Source organism: Phascolarctos cinereus, unplaced genomic scaffold (genome assembly GCF_003287225.1).
Source record: "Phascolarctos cinereus isolate Bilbo 61053 unplaced genomic scaffold, phaCin_HiC Scaffold_726;HRSCAF=1367, whole genome shotgun sequence".
Taxonomy (NCBI): domain Eukaryota; kingdom Metazoa; phylum Chordata; class Mammalia; order Diprotodontia; family Phascolarctidae; genus Phascolarctos; species Phascolarctos cinereus.
In genome coordinates, this window is record NW_027556098.1 from 370,454,857 (window position 1) to 370,474,878 (window position 20,022).

Sequence of the window (20,022 nt, forward strand, 5' to 3'; positions counted from 1 at the left end):
GCCATTATAATAATTTGGGTTAGAGGTGATGAGGGCCCAGCTAGGGGAGTCATATGAGTGGGATGAATGTAAGAGATGCAGTGGAGATAGACACAAGCAAACCCATGGGCAGGAGAGGAAAGTCCATTAGGTAAAGAGAGGTTAATGTAGAGAGAAACGGGGGGGAGGGGGGAATATGACTTAAGGGGGCAAGCTCCAGATTCCTCCGTAGCTCTCAAGGAGCTTATATTCTACTAGGGAATACAACACATACATGGCTAAGTACAAGGTAACTTGGTGGAAGCAGAGAACATTCACAACTAGAGGAACAGAAAGACTGACTCAGTGGCTTATGAGCTGGCCCACGGAGGCAGATAAGGATTCTGAGAGGCAGAGGTGAAGAGTGGATGCAAATGCATGAAGCTGCATTTGCAGAGGAGTGGAACTCCCAGTCAGTAAGCCAATAAGTATTTATTAAGTGTTTACTAGAAGACCAGCAAGAAAGACAAAAACAGGAGATAAAATGGTAAAGACATAATGAGGAGACAACATCAAATTATCAGACACTTACAAGATATGTACAGGGGAGATAGAAGGTAATCTCAGAGGGAAAGGCCCCAGCAACTAGGGAAGGGCCTCCTGCAGAAGATGGGACTTGAACGGAGTCTTTTATTTCCCCTAGCTTATTTTTTTAAAAAAAATTTTTGGGTTAAATTTTAAGTCCCAAATTGTCTCCCTCTCTTCCTCCCAACCCCACATTAGAGAAGACCATCATTTGAACTATACAGTACATAATTCCATATATTAGTTCTTTTTCTGGAGGTGGACAGCATCTTCCTTCCCAAGTCCTCTGTAGTTAATTTACGTGTTCATATTACTCAGAATAGCTTATTTGTTCAGTTATTTTTTGAACAGTATCACTTGTTATTATACACAGCGTTCTCTTGGTTCTGCTCATTTCATTCTTCATTATTTCATGCAAATCTTTGCATGTTTTTGTAAACTGTACCAGCTCATCATTTCTTACAGCACAGTAGTATTCTGTCACAACTACATACCACAACTTGTTTAGCCATTCCCCAATAGATGGGCATCCCCTCAATTTCCAGTTCTTTGCTACCACAAAGAGGGCTGCTATAAATATTTTAGAACATATAGGTTCTTTTCATTTTTCCCTGATCACCTTGGGAAAGAGGCCTAATAGTGGTATTGCTGGGTCAATGAGTGTACACAGTTTTATAACTCTTTGGGCAACAGGGAACCAGTAAGGCTTGTGAATAGAGGAGGAACAGGGCCAGATGTGCCAGGTTATTCTGGCAGCTATTAGGAGGATGAGTTAGAGAGGGAAAAGAGGTTTGAAGCAAGTGCTGAATGAAGAGGCTACTATAACAACACAAGAATGAGATGACCAAGGTCTGAACTGGGGTCGTGGCCTGGAGAACGGAGAGGAGACAGATCTGGGAGATGCGGGTTGTTAACTCCCAAGTACTGAGTTTGGTGACTAGGAAGAGGGCAGGAGTGATCTCCACAGAAATAAGATTTGGAGAAGTGGCAATTTTGGGGAAAACATGGATTCCATTTTGTTTATACTGAATTTGAGACACTGATTAAGGCAGACATCTAGTAAGAGAGAGAGACCCTGCCCTTGAGGAGCTCATAATCTGACAGAGAGACAACCTGCAAACAACTATGTACCTACAAGACAGACAGACACACACACACACACACACACACACACACACACACACACGATAAATAGGAAATAATCAACAGAGGGAAGGAACTAGCATGAAGAGGAATTGGGAAAGGCTTCTTATTGATCTCCCAGGGCATTAGGACAAGCATGAGATTGGACACACAGTAGGTACGATAGGATACAGTGTCCAGTTCTAGGCAGCACATTTTAGGAAATAGATGAGAAAGCTGGAAGGTATTAAGAGTAGGGTTATTTTTCTGTTTGAGAAGCCGATAGTTCTTAAAACCACATTCCATGAAGACTAAGCGGGGTGAATGGAGCTGTTCAACATGGAGCAGAGGTCTGGTGGGGTCTGGGGAAAGGCTGCTATCCTCACACAGCACAACTAGCTACTTCACGGAAGGCAGGTTAGCTCTGTGTTGCTTAGCTCCAGAGGGCAGACTGAGGCCCGTGGGCACAAGTTACAGGGAAGTCGATTTTGTCTCAATACAAAAGAAATATTTGCTACAATCAGAGGCCCGGAAGAGGAGTGGTGTGCCCAGCCCCAGCGCCCTTTCACTGCTGGACTGCTGCTTCCCAGTGACTGAAAGAGGAAGAATGGCGTGATAGCTCCCCAGACTCTTCAGGAGCAACGGGCAAAGTTCTCTGTGTGCGTTTCTGGGCCCTTTCAATCACGTGTGCTCAGCTTTCTGTTTCAAACCTGCTTCCAGCCCGGCTGTGCAGGGGTTTTTTGGGTTTTTGTTTTTGTTTTTTAATTTAAAAGATTTTCTGGATCACAGCATCCCTAAGAAAGAAAGGATGTGGAATTACAGATTTGGTGACCCTGCTGATGACACCGAAGGCACAAATATGCAGCTCCTTCACTCTCTTTCTCTCCAGATTCTACAGTTAGCTGAGAATCAGGAATACTAATTCTGACATCTTAGTCCCTAGTTGCCCAAAGCGAGCAAGTCACATGTCAGAGCTGGAAGGGACCCAAGAGACAGTCCATCTACGTCCTTTGTTTTACAAAAGAGGAAACCAAGGCCCAGTAACACAAGGTCACAATGACTTAGAGACAGAGGCAAGACGAAAATCCTCTCCAATTCCTCTTGGTACTTTTTCCACTATAGCGTACTCATTATGTTTCGTGAGCACAAACGCACAATAAGCACAAGCACACTTCACACAATATTGCCTTAACAAACAGCAGCAGTGTTAACTTCCTGAATGCCAATTTTCCACCATCATAAGGCTTACCGAGAGTGCATAAGCAGCATGCTCATGGAACTAAATGTTCTTCCTCTAGCTTTGTTCTGCCTAATGCACTTTCACCAAACTAATAAGTGACAGGAGTCGGGGGGTGGGGGAAGACTGGCCAGCTACATTAGTCCTTTAGAACAGGGCCTATGTTTTCTGTCCTTGTGTGCCCCAATGCGCACAGCAGTGGCTGAGTACAAAGCAGGCGCTCAATCAAGCCTTCCCTGAGAGTGTAAGATCCTCCTGGGGATGGACTGTCTTTTTCCTTCTGTAGAGGTTAGCACAGTGGCCAGCATACAGTAGGTGCTCCACCCGCTGGTCTGTTACCACGCCTACCTGATCATGATCAACGTCAGCATCTCCTGTGATCACAATTCTTTTTTCAATTCGGGTCTCTGAGATCCCACCTTTCACGGTCTAAAATCAAAGGGAAATGGTTATTAGGGGACTTTCGATGCCAAAGAGGGAAATTTTAAATCTGCACTGCTTAGTGTCTGAGTCTGTATTTTTTATCCTTTTCTCCCAGATCTTGTTTGGAACTGTTACAATGATCATATAACTATAGCTCTTTGGACCCTTGAAGTCTTCAATACAAAAGTCCTTTTCCTTTTTTCACTCATGTTCTTTTCTCAGTTTCAGTGATTAAGGAAAGCTACTATAGAAGAGGCAGCAGGAGGAGTGTCAAGAGCCCTGGACTTGGAGTTGGAACCCCCGAGTTCTCGTCCCAGACCTCAGTCAAATCACTTCCCCTCTCTGGGGCTCAGCTGCCTTCACTGTAAAAGGAAGGAGGTAGAGAGGCAGCATGTCTTAGCGCATGGAGAGCTGGCCTCAGAATCAGGGGAATCTGGATTGCTTCAAGGTTTGCAAAGTGCTTCTTTACATTTATTATCTTACTTCATCCTCATAGAAACCCTCAAAGGCAGGGATTTTTATTATCTCCATTTCACAGATGAGAAAACTGAGGCAGATGATAGTGACATGATTTTCCCAGAGTCACACAGCTAATAAGTGTCTGAAGCAAGATTTGAATGCAGGTCTCTTTCCTGACTCTAGCCCCAACACTTTCTTCTTTCTACATATTTTGGTTTGAGTTTAGAGGGACAACAGGAAAAGAAAACAATAGCTCATACTTATGCAGAACAAAGCACTACTCACTACCATCCTGTTAGGCAGATTGTGCAAGACTGTCTTACAATACCATTACAGACAAATACAATCATTCTCATTTTAAAGATGATGAAATTGAAGCTCAGAATCTTTAAGCAACTAAGCCCAACATGGGGAGTGATGGAGTCCAAGTTCTCACCCAGATGCAACGTCAGAGAGCTGAACACTAAATGCATTAATGAAAAGCATTCCTTAAGCCCAGGGCCAAATGCCATTTGAGCAGGGGAATACAAGCGAGGCACTTCCTGATCTGGGGGGGGGGACACAACTCCACAGAACACAGTGGGGGCCCCGGAGGAGTCACCCCAATGGGGAACAGAAGGGAGCCACAGGGCTCCTGCTTCATTTGGGACTGATGGCCTCTTGCCCAGTGCTTGGCACACAGGATCTGTCATTCGAAGTGTTCTTCTGAGAGGTGCAGGTTCAAATGATGAGGTCACTGGGGAGCAGCTCAGTATCACATCTGCTAGTTTTCTCAGGGTCCAAAGATATAGTGCTCCCTAATAATCCTTACTTGCTTTTTCATTTCTGTTCCAAAAATCATTCTTGCTGGCAGAGCAAAGACAAGTAAAGTAACAGGTGGACAGGTCAGTCTCCTCCCTGCTCGCGGTCATTACTGCCCCACCCATCTAGCTGGCCTTATCTCTCCTCTCCCCACTTTGCTGTTCCAAGCTCTCCTTGTCCCTGGGTCACTGGTCTTTGGCACTGTCTCTCTTTACAGAAGTCTGGGAGGGGAATCAAGGAGCCCAGACAAAGAGGGACTGGCTCTGCGTTCACTGTTCTCAGGGACAGCCAGACCAAGTGGGATGTATTGTTACGATGATGCTCTCCTAACACCTCTACTTCCTTGCACCAGAGATCAGCACCGAACAGGGCTCTTCTCAGGCACCTCCCCGCTGAAAATTCAGGAGTAGGGCAGGGCGCTACCCTACCTAAGAAGCCCCAAGCTCTCACAGGGACACAGGGTTGGGCATTCCTACCTCAACAAGTATGTTTTTTGAAGCCTGACCCACATCAAATAGCCTCCCCCTCTTGGCAGCAGGTTGTAGAGTAGACTGGAATGAGGAAGAGGCTTGAATTAGGAAGGCCACTTAGGAGGCTGTGGCAAACAATCCAGGCAAGAGGTGAGGAGGGCCTGAACTAAGATGGCAGCTGTGCCAGTGGAGTGCCACTGCCTCACCTGGGACAGAGATCACAGAACTTATCCATACCCAACGTCCTTTGCTATTTGTTGAATGTAGAAAGTTGGGTACAAGTGGTGGTTGCAATCAGGGAGATATCTTTAAAATGGCCTTATGACTTTGAATTTCCCACAGAATTCCCACTTCCACCTTCAAGTCCTAGCTCTGAAATTTCTGCTTCACACTTCCCCTGTGGCTAACCCAGAAAATGGTAGAGTCAGAAGGAGCCTTTGAGTTCATCGAGTCTTTGCATATGTTGAGTAAACTGGGGTTCCAAGGATCGAGGTCACACCGCTAGGACCAAGACCTGTGGCTTCTAGGACTCCCAATTCAGTATTCCTTCTCTTACACTATGATGCCTCAACTGCTGCCTTTCCCAGTCAGTCCACAAAGAACCTGACGGGCAATTCAACAAATCAGTAACTAAAGTGGACAAAGAATATTAAGAGCTCCCTTCTTCCCAACTTTCCTGTTTCTGATGGGGGCCCCATTATTCTTCCAGTGCCTCAGGTTCCTAATCTCGGCATCCTCCTCAGCCTTGCTCATCCCATCACCTGCCAGCTCTTGCCATTTCTACCTAGACAACATCTCTCACTTCCAACATCTTCTCCCCACTCACAGAGCTGCCATCTTATTTCAGGTCCTCATCACCTCTTGCCTCCTGCCTTCAAGTCTCTTTCCCATTCTAGTCTATTCTATAACCTGCTGCCAAAGTCACTTGCCTTCAGTGAAGACCTGGCTATGTGACCTTCCCTTCTCAGCCTACTCCAGTGGCTTCCTAGAACCTCTAGAATATACCATAAGTACTCTGTTTAACTCTGGAAGTCCCACACTCCCCCTGGAGCCTCACAGGACATTACTCCCCATCCTCCCTGCTGAGCTCCAGCCAAACTGGCTTCCCTTGGTTCTTCTCTCACCACCCTCTGGCTGTTCCTCATGCCTGGAGAGCACTTCCTACTCGCTTTGCCACACAGACTCCTTCTCTTCACTGAACGTTCAGCTTAGACACCATCGTCTTCAAGGAGCCTTTTCTGACCCACCAACTGCTAGTACCCTCCTTCCTCTGAAACTACCTTGCATTTAACTACTTTGTGTGTGTGTGTGTGTGTGTGTGTGTATACATATTTAACTTGACATTTATAATGTTCATATTTTTCTATATATTTGTCTCTCACTAAAATATAAGTTCATTTTGAGTGGGAATTGTTTCATTCTTTGGACTTGTATCCCCAGTGTCAGGCACTGCAACGATTAATAAATATTTGACACTGATAGTGCTTTCTGGCTAACAAAAGCGCTTTTCTCATAACCAATGTCCAGGGTAAGTAATGAAATTATTATTATCTCCATTTTATAGCTGAGGAAACTAAGACCAAGAGAAGATGTGATTTTCTCAAAATAAGCTTTGTAGCTGGGACTTGGACATGGCTTTTTTTTTATTACATATCAAACACTTTAGAAAATTATATCATACCATCTCTTTGGGGCCACTAGGAAGGGATCTCTCAGTGTCTCCTACCTTTCCCCACAGGACACTTAATCTGCTATTATACAGATCAGTACTCAACTTCTAGGCAGGAAGCGGAGAGTTTGGAGTAATTCGGCTTGGGAGACAAGCTGGGGCTCCACACTCTTGCCCCGGCCAAGGTGTTCTGGGGAAGAAAGCAGTCAATTCAGCAGCCCAGCAGGTACCAGCCTCCCTTTCTACAACAGTACATTACCTTGGTAATCTGAGTTGTGGTGGTGCTGCTGGTGGTCTCTGATGTAATGGTCTGAGCTGTCAGCAGGACACCAGGGTCTAAGTCACCATTGCCCTCCTCGGTCTGCAGGGAGAACCATATACTGTCATTAAGCATCTCAGTGGGTAAGATGACAGGCCTACGGAGACAGAGCATCTGCTGCTCCCTCAGCTCAGTTGCACATTTTAAAATAATAACCTAAGTCCTATAAAATAAACCTTTGACTATCAGTCCCTCTGACAAAGTCAGCCTGAGTAAGGAAAGGTTGGATTCCCTCAGTGGCTAAGGAGGCAGTGGCAACATAAGGTAGAGGCCCCCTGAACATGGGCTGGGATGTGCCCCTGGCTGATGGCCAACACCACTGGAGTCCCATGGCCTGGTTGCACGGGCATGGGACCATCCTGAGAGAGGCAGAAAACCACTAGAAACAGAGAAGAAACATCTGATGGAGCCTAGGTGTTATAGAGAAGGAATCCACATCTCATAGCACATCTATGTACTTTGTATTGCTTCTACCCTTATTGACCAAGTTCCTAACAATGAAATGAGGGAAATTCAACCAATTCACTTAAAGAAGAAGGGCTGACAAGGCATCTTTCCTACAAAGTTAAACTTTTATGAAGACAAAAGCAAGGAGCTGCCTTTCATCTGGAGGCATGTGGTATGGACAGGTAGTCTCCCTCATTAGAAAGAAATTCCCTGAGGGCAGGGAGTGTTATTATAGTTTCTCGGTTTCCCATAGTTAACGGATCTACTCATTGATTACAGAATAGTCTGGAAGATGAAGTAAGGAAAGGATAGGAGTGGATAGAAGAGGAGGAAAGGGGAGAGGAAAGGAAAGGAGAGGAGAGGAGAAAAGAGAAGGGGAAGGAGGGGAGAGGAGAGGAAAAGGAGAAGAGAAGAGGGAAGAAGAGAGGGAGAGGAGAGGAGAGGAGGGAGGGAAGAGGAAAGGAGGGGAAAGAAGAAGAAAAGGAGAGGAGGGGAGGTGAAAGGAAAGGAAAAGGAAAGGAGAAGAGAGGAGGAGAGGGGAGAGGAGAGGAGGAAAGGGGAGGGGAGGGGAAAGTAAAGGAAAAGGAGAAAAATGGTGAAGACCTAACAGATTAAATATGCGAAGAGGAATTAAGACTTCCTGTGCCTGGCTTCAGAGGGCAGAACTAGGAGCAGTGGGTCTCAGAGGCACACTGAAGCTTCTAAATCAGGAAAACCTCCCTCGCTCTTGGGGCTGTAAAAAGGTGAGATGGCCCACCTTCTAGCCCCATCCCCAGAGGTTTTCAGCCGCTTCGGGGATGTGTTGCATGTGGATTATTTTTCAGGCATGCTTTGGATTCGATGGTTTCTAAAGTTCCTTCTAACTTTGATAGTCTGTGATTCTGTGGAGTCACTGGGATCTATTCAGCTCGGACACTGCCTGTGGTTCAGTCTCTCTATTGGGGCTATCTGGACTGAGGACCTCCAATCTTCTGTAGGAAGAAAGGGCGCACAGTGATGCCCCTGAACAGGGAAGGGAATGCCACCACTGAATGACCCCCTTCTTTGATGGGAATGCTGGGAAACAGCAGAAAGTGAGACAAAGGACTGGATGGGAAGGGGGGTAGTTCTTTACCAGCCCAAGTACCTAGCGGAGCAAGGAACCACAGACCCTGCACTCAAGTAACTCTCATTGTGTTGGGCGAGACAATATGCATGCCTATAATACTAGCTAACATTGATATAGAACCTGCCATGTGCCAGCGCAAGCACTTTACAATGATTATCTCATTTGTGTCTGCAAATACATACACGTTTATAATTAGTATATACAAAAGAAATACAATGTCATTTTGGGGGAGATGGCATTACAGCAGAGCATTGAAAGAACTAGGGATTCTAGGAAGCAGAAATGAAGAATGAGCACGTTCTGGGCATGCAGAGCTAGAGATGGGAGACAGAATGTGGGACATGAAGAATGGCAAGAGAAAGCTGTCTCAGCTGAACAGGCTGAAGACTGTTTCAAGTAATGCATAATACCACTGGGCAGGAGGGTTGAAGTAAGGCTGTGGAGAATTTTAAATGACAAAGGAGTTTGCATTTGATCCTAGAGGTAAGAGAGAACTCTAAGAGTTTATGTGAACAGGGATCTAGGGTGATAGTTTTAAAGCCGGAAGGGCCCTTAGTGTCCTCAAGTCCAGCCTCTTCCTCGTTGTAGAGGGGATCATCTGAGGAGACTGGCAGGGGTTAAGTGACTAGTCCAGGGTTGCAAAGCTCTTAAGTGTCCAAGGTGGGATTCCAGCCCAGGTGAGTGACATGATCAAACCTGTGCTTTAGGAATACACTTTAGCAGCTGCATGTAGAATGGCAGAGAGAGGAAAGAGACCTGAAGCAGGGAGAGGCTGCTGCAAAATCTAGGCGAGCTATGATGAGGGCCTGAACAATGGCGATGAACCTACCAGTGGAGAGATGGCAATGAATGCAACAGGTGTTGGGGAGACAGAATCAGTAAAACCTGACAACTGACTGGACAGGGGGTGGGGAGAAGAGGCAGGCTAGAGCATGACTCCAAAGCGCCAACCTTCCTGGATCCCAGTCTGCTGGCTTGGCCCCCGATCTAAGCCAGCCACAGAGCTATGGGGTGGTCACTTGCCAGTACCCTAACATTTTCCTCAAACAAAACATTTTATATGTGAAACTCATCCTCTTTTCCCCCAAAATTTTGATTTTTCTGCTGCAGACACCACAATCCTTTTCATCATCTAGGTTCTTAACCTTGAAGTCATCCTTAATTCTCCCCCATATTCCATTGGTTGTCAAGTCTGACCAATTCTACCTTCTTCACCCATCTCATACCCCTTTCCTTGGTCACTATGCTAGTTCAGGCCCTCCTCATTCCTAAAGTGAAATATGGCCGAAGCCTCCTAAGCAGGCCCACACAACTTCCAGTCTCTTTCCGACCTCTCCACACAGCTACCAAAGCAATCTTCCTTTAGCACAAGTCTGACCACATCACTCCTCTCCTCAAGTACTTTCAGTGGTTCCCTACTGCCACTGCTTTTAGGAAAAAAATACTGATGCCTTAGCTTGGCTCTAGCCTACCTTTCCAAGCTTATAACTTGATGGTTTTGGAAGCAGGAAGGAAGAAGTGAGCCTATGACAAACTGGAAAAAAAGGCTGATAGGACTTATCAATGAATTAGATGTGGAAAAAGCTGAGGGAGAGAAGAGACAAATATCAATTCAAGATAGTGAACCTGGGTGCTTGGGTTGGGAGGGGACGCTTATAGTGCCCCTGAGGAAAGAGGTGAGGCTCAGTCCCCTTTCACTCTCCACGTTCCAGCGGAATTGTTCTACTTGCTTTCATGCACCTTGGTCCTCCAGCTCCTGCTTCTGTGACTGCCTAAGAGGCCCCCTTCCTACAATACTCTCTTCTGCATTTCTGCTTCATTCTAGACTCACTTCAGGCCCTACTTCCTGAGGAAAACTGCTCAACCTCCTGTGGTCAGTGCTCTCTCCCTAATACAATTATCACCCATACACTTCTGTTTACACAGTATCCCAGCCCCAAGTAAGAAGCATGTAAACTCCTCGAGGGCAGCGCTGTTTTTCACTCTCTCTGTATCCCTTGCACCTAACGAAGCTCCTGAACTTGGGTACTTAAGCACTCATTGGCCAGGGAGATAAAAGCTCTGGGGCAGAGTGCTCTTATACGGCTTACAAGTTCCTCCTCCATGTCCCCTCACCTTCTTGTCATGTCCCTGCAAAATGCAGAAGTGGGAATGACGATGTTCTGGTTTCTTCCCTGTCTGTACCTGCCCCATGGGCAGCAGCCTCCTTTCCTTTACCCCTTTTCCAAGGTGCCACCAAACTGCACCCTAACTCCCCAGGCGAGGCTGTAAGGGCACCTACTAGTTCCAAGAATAATGACCCAATTTAGAGAAAATAAAATTAAGGCTAGTAGACTTTTTAAGAACTTGCTTCTTATTAAAAATTTATTTATTTTTAGTTTTCAACATTCACTTTTATAAAATTTTGAGTTCTAAAATTTTCCCCCTCCCTCCCTTTCCCTCTCCCCAAGACGGGCCTGTAATCTGTACATGCTATACATGTACAATTATATTACACACATTTCCATATTAGTCATATTCTGAAAGAAGATTCAGAACAAAAGGGAAAAATCATGAGAAAGAAATAAAAAAGAAAGAAAACAGTATGCTTCCATCTGCATTCAGACTCCACAATTCTTTCTCTGGATATGGATATCATTTTCTATCATGAGTCTTGGAATTGTCTTAGATCCTTGCATTGCTGAGAAGAGCTAAGTCTATCAAAGTTGGTCATCATACAACGTGGCTGTTATTGTGTACAACGCTTTTCTGGTTCTGCTCACTTCACTCAGCGTCAGTTCATGTAAGTCTTTCCAGGTTTTTCTGAAGTCAGCCTGTTTATCATTTCTTATAGCACAATAGTATTCCATTACATTCATATACCACAACTTGTTCAGCCATTCTTAAATTGATGGGCATCCCCTCAATTTCCAATTCTTTGCTACCACAAAAAGAGCTGCCATAAATATTTTTGTATATGTGGGTCCTTTTCCCTTGTTTATGATCTCTTTGGGATATAGACCTAGAAGTGCTATTGCTGGATGAAAGGGTATGCACAGTTTTATAGCTTTTGGGGATAGAATAACTTGCTTCTTTCTCCTAAACCATCCCTTCTAGAATTCTCCCCAGCCCAGATAAGCCTGCAAAGCACAGTATGGTAGTGAGACATGTCTGAAGAGGACCTAGGGTACCAGACCTTTCCTAGTTCCCCAATGGCACTACAAGCCCCCCTAGCACCCAAGTTCGCAGTCTTGAATTCATGGTCAGCTCCTCTATCTGACTCTGATAAGTGCTATTAGCCTTTTCTTACCCACAGTTTGTTATGGACTCACTTCTTCCTTCCTACTTCGAAAACCATCACTTAAGTCCAAGTCTTCATCACCTTATTTATGCCTGGACGACCTTGCTATGATTGTGCCTCCACTGTCACCATCAAACATTGACTTTATCTTGTCACTCCACTAACACCTGACAGTGATTCTCTATTGTCTATCCCATCCAAACTTTTCTGCCCGAGCTTCAAAGCCTCCCACAATCTACCTGCATTATCCTTGGCCACTACTCTCACCAGCTCACCAACCCCATTTTTTTTTATTTCCAACACAGACTCGCTAACCTGGCAATCAAATTGCCTCTCTATGTATTCTGCATCCAGTCTAAATACATTCTGTTGACTGATAAATGAAAGGGAATTTTCCCTCTTCTGAATCTATGAACAACAAAAACAGTAAATAAATGCTATCTGCTAGAACTATGGAGAAGAACTTGATTATAAGTAACTGAAGATTTAGATTTAAAAAATGGTATCTTACCTGGGCAGCCTCATAAGTGATGGTTTTTGTCTCAGTGTGAACAATGGGGACATCTTTGGTTGGGATTTCACTTTTCCCAGCATTAGCAACATCTGAGATGGTGACAGTCTGAGTCTTTACCAGGGGAGGCTACAAAACAGTGGGAAAGCAAAATTATTTATGTCCTTTCTGAGGGAAACAGCCAGCCAACCCTCTGACACTGACCTGATCAAAGTTTCAGGGCCTTAGCAAACAAAAAAATCCAATTCAGAATCCCAAAAGTTGTTTGCACAGGATTTGCAAATCATTCTGCAGTAGTTTTAACAAAGTGTCAAATCGTAAGGGATGGTAAAGAATTATATTCCTATAATAACCTGTGTATGCCTAATGAAAAAACAAAGTAGCCATAAGACCTTGCAGTTAAAGTGTATGATTTGAAGCATTTTGGATTGGCTTCAGAGCCAAAATTTGAATACAAAACTGTTGCCAAATAGCAATTATTTTGTTTCCTCCTTGTGATTGCACCACTGCAATAAAAAAAAAAATATTGGCCACACATTTCCTCCCTTAAGTCCAAATGATGCATGAACAACAGTGACCCTGGAATTCATTAACTCTTTTCAAATCAATGTCAGATGTTCACTTTTGAGTTCTTGAAAGGAAACAGTATTTGGAAAGCTGGAAAGAGAAAAATCAGTTATGCCACCACCTGGTGATTAACATCAGAAGGACAGACATTATTAGTGAAAGGGAAGGCCATCTTTGCCAAATCAGCTCACCTTCCCCCAGCTGGTAAATCACTCTGAAAGCTGCCTCTTGATTGTGCAGGGGTTACATGGTCATCTACTTTAGCATAAAGGATTAGTACCAATGATCACTAGAACCCACTTCTCTTTCTCCCTGGGATGGGAATAGTGGAGGGTAACAAAACAAGGTAGGTAATGAGTATTATTAGCATCTTACAGAGTCAGATTTTGTGACCGAGATATGTTCCTATCTTAGCCCTGAAATAATCTTGGTGAGGAACCAACTATTCTTTTTCAACAGAGCAAGTGCATTTATCAAAAACACAGACATCTCACAATTTCACCTTTCTTTATAAATCTGCATTTGAGCCAAGAAAGGTAGAGTGCCTTTTTTTTTTTGGCTAGGCAATGGGGTTAAGTGACTTGCCCAGGGTCACACAGCTAGTAAATGTCATGTGTCTGAGTCCAGATTTGAACTCAGGTCCTCCTGAATCCAGGGCTGGTGCTCTATATACTGCTCCACCTAGCTGCCCCTAGAGTGCCCTTTTTAAAAGCCCTTATCTAAGTCTATGCAATGATCATGACAGGGCTTATTTAGATTTGCAAATTAGCTGGAAAAAAATCAATTCTTGCCTTGGAATTCCCTCTGAGTGAGTTCCTCTGAGACAGACTCTAGAATTCTTTAATCAGAAAAGCAAGAAATAAACTCCTCCCATCACCATCCCAGGGAGAGTTCTGGCCCTCTCCCAAAGAGAGGCATTTGACCCAAACCATTACTACCTGGAAACTTCGAATGAGGGTGGGGAACCCTGAACCCACGTGAAAGTCAGGATATGGTCCATTTTGCTTCCCAGGTTGCTCATTTGGTGTAACATGGTCTTCACCACCCTCTGCCTCTTTTTCACCAGCATACAGCTGACAGGAAGCAGGTGTTTCTGAGAGCATGCACTTCGAGAGTTCTAAGGCACCAGCTTGCTCTTCTACACCTGTACATACCCCATTTGGACAACTTAGCATCTCCTTGTTACCAAAGAGACCAGCTGGCCCATGTGCCTTGTCTTCTGCCTCCTTGATGTTTATGGAGACAGGCCCAAAGTCATGGCTTTGTAGAGACTCCAAGGGGGTTGTCATTTGGGTCCCACTATGAGCTACTGAATGCTCAAGGCCCTCCCATTCAGAGTCAAGGTTTGGTTTCTCTGTCACTGCATCCACTTCCTCTTTAGGAATGTCATTCATAGTCTACAAGTGAATGAATATACACAAAAGCAAGAAGATAATATTAGGAATGAAGGTGGAATGCTCTGAATAATAAAAGCAGACGGTCTTAAAGGAAGACCAAGTCTTTTGCTATTCCTGTGGATTTTTAAGGGTGGAAATCACAATAGCACTGGCATAAGCCAAGAACCCCTAGCTTTCATGGGTTTCAGAACCAAGAACTATTGCTAGGGATGGTCCATGAAGCCAGAGTCACTCCAACTGCCAGGAAGGTGCTGCACTCTAATTTCAGTCAAGCATTTGTGTAGACCTTTATATAATTAGTCTGAAGAATTTGGGGGATATATCTTGCTCAGTATCAAGCACCCTCTGGGTTTCCCTACGTGATTTCTTTGGTGCCTAGAAAAATCAATTTGTCATTCCTAAACATTCATTTCCCAGGAAGGATCTGAGCACAGAAGAGGTTCCACCTCATTAAAGAATTCATAAATATTCTTGAGAATGACAATTTAAATAAAATGCTGGTTAAGTTGCATCACCTAATCCTGATTCACCATTTTAAAAGTTGATTATCACTGTACTAGCTCCTGATGGCACCATCAGGCTTATGATCCAGATTTCCCTTTGCCTGCCAACAACAGAGCAGCTGTGTTAGTATATGGATGCCCAAGCACTGACCAATGGCAATCAATGTTATAGCATGAATTTCAATACTAATGTTCAAATGCCTTTTTTGTATTTTTAAGAAAGCTGCCTAAAGAGGCTTTACTGAAGATGGGCAAAAAATATGACTTGAAATGATCCAACACCAGGGAAAGACTACCATCTGGCAGATGAACTATGTAATATCTCCAAGAAATATAGAATACCATAGGGATTAGGAACCATGGTTTACTCTTAGGTAGTGGCTAAATACCTTGTCATAAATGAATGCTTCAAAGCAATCCTGTTATCAGTATTTTCTGCAGCAATAGAGAGTAATCTAGCTAACCCTAAAACTCCTAGGAAGGTGACAAAAGGGGCAGGAATTGGTCAGGGAGAAGAGACCCAAGTGACATAAATAAGAAAGCAGGATTGGCCATCTGAGCAAACAGCCTTAAGAAAGCCAAACGACATCCGAGTCAGCTAGCACTGGTTTGCTGGCAACATTCTGAAAAAAACAGCCCACATTACGACGATGTCTGCACATTGGTGTGGGAAAAGAGTCCTTTTAGCACTGCTCACATGATTCATGGACTTAATACTAAACTGCTTATCTTTTAAAATTGTTTTAAAAAACAGTTCAGCTAAAGGATTTATGCTTAGGAAACAATTTAACATTTTAGTTCTTCCAACAAGATGTCAATATGGCAATTAAAAAAAAATAACAGTTTCTCATTAAAGCATATGTCATTCCTAGAATGTAACAATAAGCCTGAACAGTAGCTCTATGAAATTAAGAAAGAATGCTTATAACCTAGGAATGTCATTCTAGAAATATTTACGTCTAGAAACTTTACACTTAACTGCCTATCATCTTAAACTGTAGGACAACTAATACTAGAAAAAATTAGGTTCAGACCAGGTCAGTCTTGCACTGGTCAAGAATGAATATTATCTAGTACATAACAGATTTGAGAGAGGGACACAACCAGGAGCTATGAAGTTTGACTTCTTAGTGGCCTCCTTGCCAAGGATATCTGACATAATTGCACCATATTGCTTTCTAGGGGAGCTGACCACTCTTTTCTTGATGGTTAAGCCACCCTGACATAGACCCACTTAAGAAATGGAATTGCTGGGAATAAACAAATAAGTCCTCACAGTACAGTATACTAGGATCAACATTCTTGAATATACATGCCAACTTTTATTCTATGTAGATCAACATGAGGATTTTTATGCATTATTATGCCTCTTTGCTAAATAAGAAATGATTTAGTTTGTATGGCTAAAAAATATTCCAGGCAAAGCAGCCTATTAAAAAAAAAAAGAACCAAATTTATATCACCCTGATTAATGAGAGGACAGGTGACAGTTACATCAAGGTGCCATCTGGGAATGAAATATCATTTAGAGTAATGAAATATTTTTCTAAAGTATACATCTAAAACACACATAGAGTGGCCAAAGATAAAGGTGGTATCCACAGTAAAGACTTTGAAAGTTGCTACAGGGTCAGTTCAGTTTTATTTTGAGAACCACTGCTTTTGTCTTGAACTATTCCATACAGAACAAGCATGCCAAGAAAGTACATGAGAACACAGGAATTGACAGATCCATGATCTATCCAGCTGAGCATTCTGTTTCTGAAGTAACACTGAGGAATAGAGAACCATAGAATGTCAGAGATGGAAGAGACTAAAGCCCTCATTTTATAAATAAGATAAATAAGATGCAGAGAGCTTAAATAACCAGTCTGGGTGGTGTAGAAGGGCTTTTTCTCTGACATACCTCAAAAGAACAGGGATGTACCCCAAGCTAGTTTCTGTTTGAAATAATATTTGTTAAGTAACACAAAGGATGTCTAAAGCTATGATCTAAGGATAATCTATCCTAGTGGCTGACAGTTTTCTCCTAGGTATCAGAAAGATAACTGACCTCAATGGCAAGATCTTGGTAGATGGAAAGTCCACAAAGCTTCCATGACACAAAATTAATCAACTGTCTTAAATACTGCGATTTTATAGACAGTGCTGTGTCTTAGCTAAGATAGTCAGCAAAGTTCAAAGGATGACATGATGAAAGACACTATATATCTGTGCATATTAAATTGGAGAACCTTCCAAGAGAAGCTTATATTATCAAGATCTGAACCACGGACATGTCGTAACGGGGCTGGTCAAAAATTTAATGTGATTGATCACATGATTAAGGTACATTGGCAAGGGGTTAAAAGCAAGCAATTTGAGAAGCCTTTGTGGTTGCTGACTCTGAAGAAGACTTATAAGAAGAACCTTGTTGCCACCAGAGAAGCTGTCACTTATCCACAGTTCTATAAAGTTGATGAAAGGGATATTGAGGAGAACATTATATAACATATCATAAAAACCGGCTAGTTGAATGAAATCCTCAATCTCATAAAAATTCCATCTGATTAAGAAAACTAAAAGCAGAAAACATTAAGATTACTATATTAATTGTTTACTGCTATACTCACAAAGGAAAAGTCTACTTAAACCAGAATGGCCCTTAGTCCAGTATGATGCTTATGTGCTAGGTTTTTTTTTTTGGGGGTGGGTTGTTTCTTGGTGGTAGAGGGAATAGGGAGGGAACCAAAGTGCTGCCTTAAAAAAGAGGCATTTTATTAAAACTATGTTTAAAAATGTACTTTATATCTCAAGACCATAACCCATGTATATGCCTTTACAATTCTAAATTATCCTTCCACTGGTTTACTGAACTCTAGATAGCATTAATAGCAGGATGTGGGCGTTTTACTGGAGTTTTGCTGTAGCTTCATCAAATGCAAACCAGATCCTCTCTTTCTTTTCAGGCTATTTTTGAACTTAAAGATTTACATATGTCAAAGGCTTGTCAAAGTGGAAATATTCATGCTCAAATGATTGTCTTACTTTACAAGTATTCTAGAGAAGCTTTATCCAGAAAGGCTGAAGAGAGCCACATCTTCCCCCTTCCCATAGGTCTTAGCATTTGTACCACATATCAGCCAATTTTACCCTTAAGTGAAAAGAGGAAAGCAATACCTTTCCCTGTCTGAAGAAAGTCTTGTTTCCATCACACTTTGGCCTTATATTTATTAATACCTGGGACAGGGAGACATGCTGTGGCTCTGACTGGTCTGCCAAGGGAACTTAGCGTAGCATCTTTACCCAGCTACTCATACTTACTGTTGGGGTGAAGGGAAAGAAAAGAAACATGATATCAAAGATGGAGGGCTTTCCTAACAAACTATTTTTGTTCCAATTTTTTAAATCCCATTTTTGTCTACTGAAGAACAGTCTCTGGTTTAGGTAATGATAAAAATCTTAATGCTATCCAAACTTGAGGACAAAGCATCATTATTATCTGACCTTTACATGTCACTTTAAAGATGAACAGTGCTCAATAGCTTCTACTAATGAAAGACTAGTTAGAGGAAATAATTAACTACTGAAAAACTTCCTGGTGTCAAGGAATAAGACTTGAAACCAGAACACCTGTTGTTGAACCCCAGCCCTGCACCATTATTATAATAATAATGATATTATTATCATTATGAGCCTCTGTGAGTTTCAGTTTTTTCCCTCACCTGTAAAATGAGGATAAGGGTCCTGACACTGCACCCCTCTATAACCCCAACCCAAATTGGCTTTAGGAAAAAAGCTTTGTAAATATGACATCATTAAACCTCCACCTGAGTCCTGTTCTAATACCACACTGTGGCATGGCCATGATGACCCAGGGCCCTTGAAAGCTATGCCAGTGGAATTTCACCTCTGACGGGTCCTACTCAAGCTGAAAAGGCTTTGAAAGAAACTACGGGTAAGGGCAAGCCTAGGCAAACAAGTTTAAAGAGATTCATCACCAAGAAGGTGGCCATGAGAGGTGCAACCATGATCCTACAGCAGGGAGGGGTTGAGATAGATATTGTTCATGCCCACACTGACAAAATCACACATTTTTGGAGGTATTTTCACTAATGATAACCTAGAACCTCGTGTGACAATCTGGTTTTAAAAGTCAATTGTGAAGTTTAGTATGTTAAGTAACACCATATACAGAAAATCCACTCCACTTTAGATGGCTAGAGCCTCAATCTAGTTTGCTTGGAGTTTCCTAAGTAGAGATGACAGGAAGAAGATTGAATTCCTTAGTACATCTTCCTATATATGCCTAAAAGTCCTAAGATACTCCAAAGTTATTCTGGGGAGCTACTGGGAATCTGAAGGTTCCTAAAGCTGAAGTCTAGATCCAAACAAAGAATTCATAATGGGTGAAACCATCCACTGCTGTACTGTAGGAGACAAAATGTAGTAAGTAAAAGTTACAGCTCAAGAACGTCATATCCAATAGACACATGATTAGGTATTCATCCCCAAAATTTAAGCTTTACTTTATAAAAAGGACATGAATTAAGACATTATAGAAATCCAGTCTCCCTATTGGAAAGTAAGTGTGTCTAGAGCACCTGAAGTATCTGGTAAGACTGGGCCAAGCCAGTGGGTTTAACCAAGGCTGGTGCTAGGTCTTCCAGTCTGCTTGTTAGTAAGTTCTCAACTAGGTCTTCTCTGTACTTCAGGGAGCCCCTCTAGCTAGAACTTGGAGGAAAGGAACAACAGGAGAAAAGACAAGAATTAAAACACACATAATACAAGAACATACACCAATTCCCTGCTAGTCCAGATATCCAGGTGGGACATAGGAGATAATTCAAACTATATAAATGTGGCTTTGTGTTCTAAAAAAAGTGTGTGCCGGGGGGGGGGGGGGGAATTATACATAAGATGCCTGATTACTTTAACCTTTGCCAGACTTTTTATTTCCAGGCTCCGAAAATGGCCTTTAACGTATTGGTACTGCTTTTGGGGGGTGGGGGTGGGGATGTGGATGGTAGGTAATAACTTCTCACCATTCCTAACTTTTCTCCCAAAAGACACCCAAAACACACCCTCTGGTCACATTCTACTTAGGCATACCCCACCTAATATTGTTCCCACAAAACACTAAACAGCATTTTTAGGCAACAGACAGTTAAAGAAATCTTACAAAAG

General features: G+C 42.9%; 1 protein-coding gene across 15 annotated transcripts in view; it reads right to left on the reverse strand.

Moving 5' to 3' along the window:
• The window catches only part of EPB41 (erythrocyte membrane protein band 4.1), a 184,065-nt gene that overhangs the window by 5,963 nt on the left and 158,080 nt on the right, over nt 1-20,022 (reverse strand). For 7 of the 15 annotated variants that reach the window (XM_020983331.2, XM_020983332.2, XM_078145530.1 and 4 more), the window contains 3 exons: nt 12,390-12,518; nt 6,984-7,085; nt 3,251-3,331 (listed from right to left, as the gene is read on the reverse strand). In XM_020983331.2, coding sequence (XP_020838990.2) covers nt 3,251-3,331; nt 6,984-7,085; nt 12,390-12,518 — 312 coding nt within the window. Of the gene's footprint in view, nt 1-3,250; nt 3,332-6,983; nt 7,086-12,389; nt 12,519-13,894; nt 14,354-20,022 lie in introns of all 15 variants that reach the window. The other 8 variants (XM_020983325.2, XM_078145526.1, XM_020983327.2 and 5 more) reach the window with 4 other exon arrangements.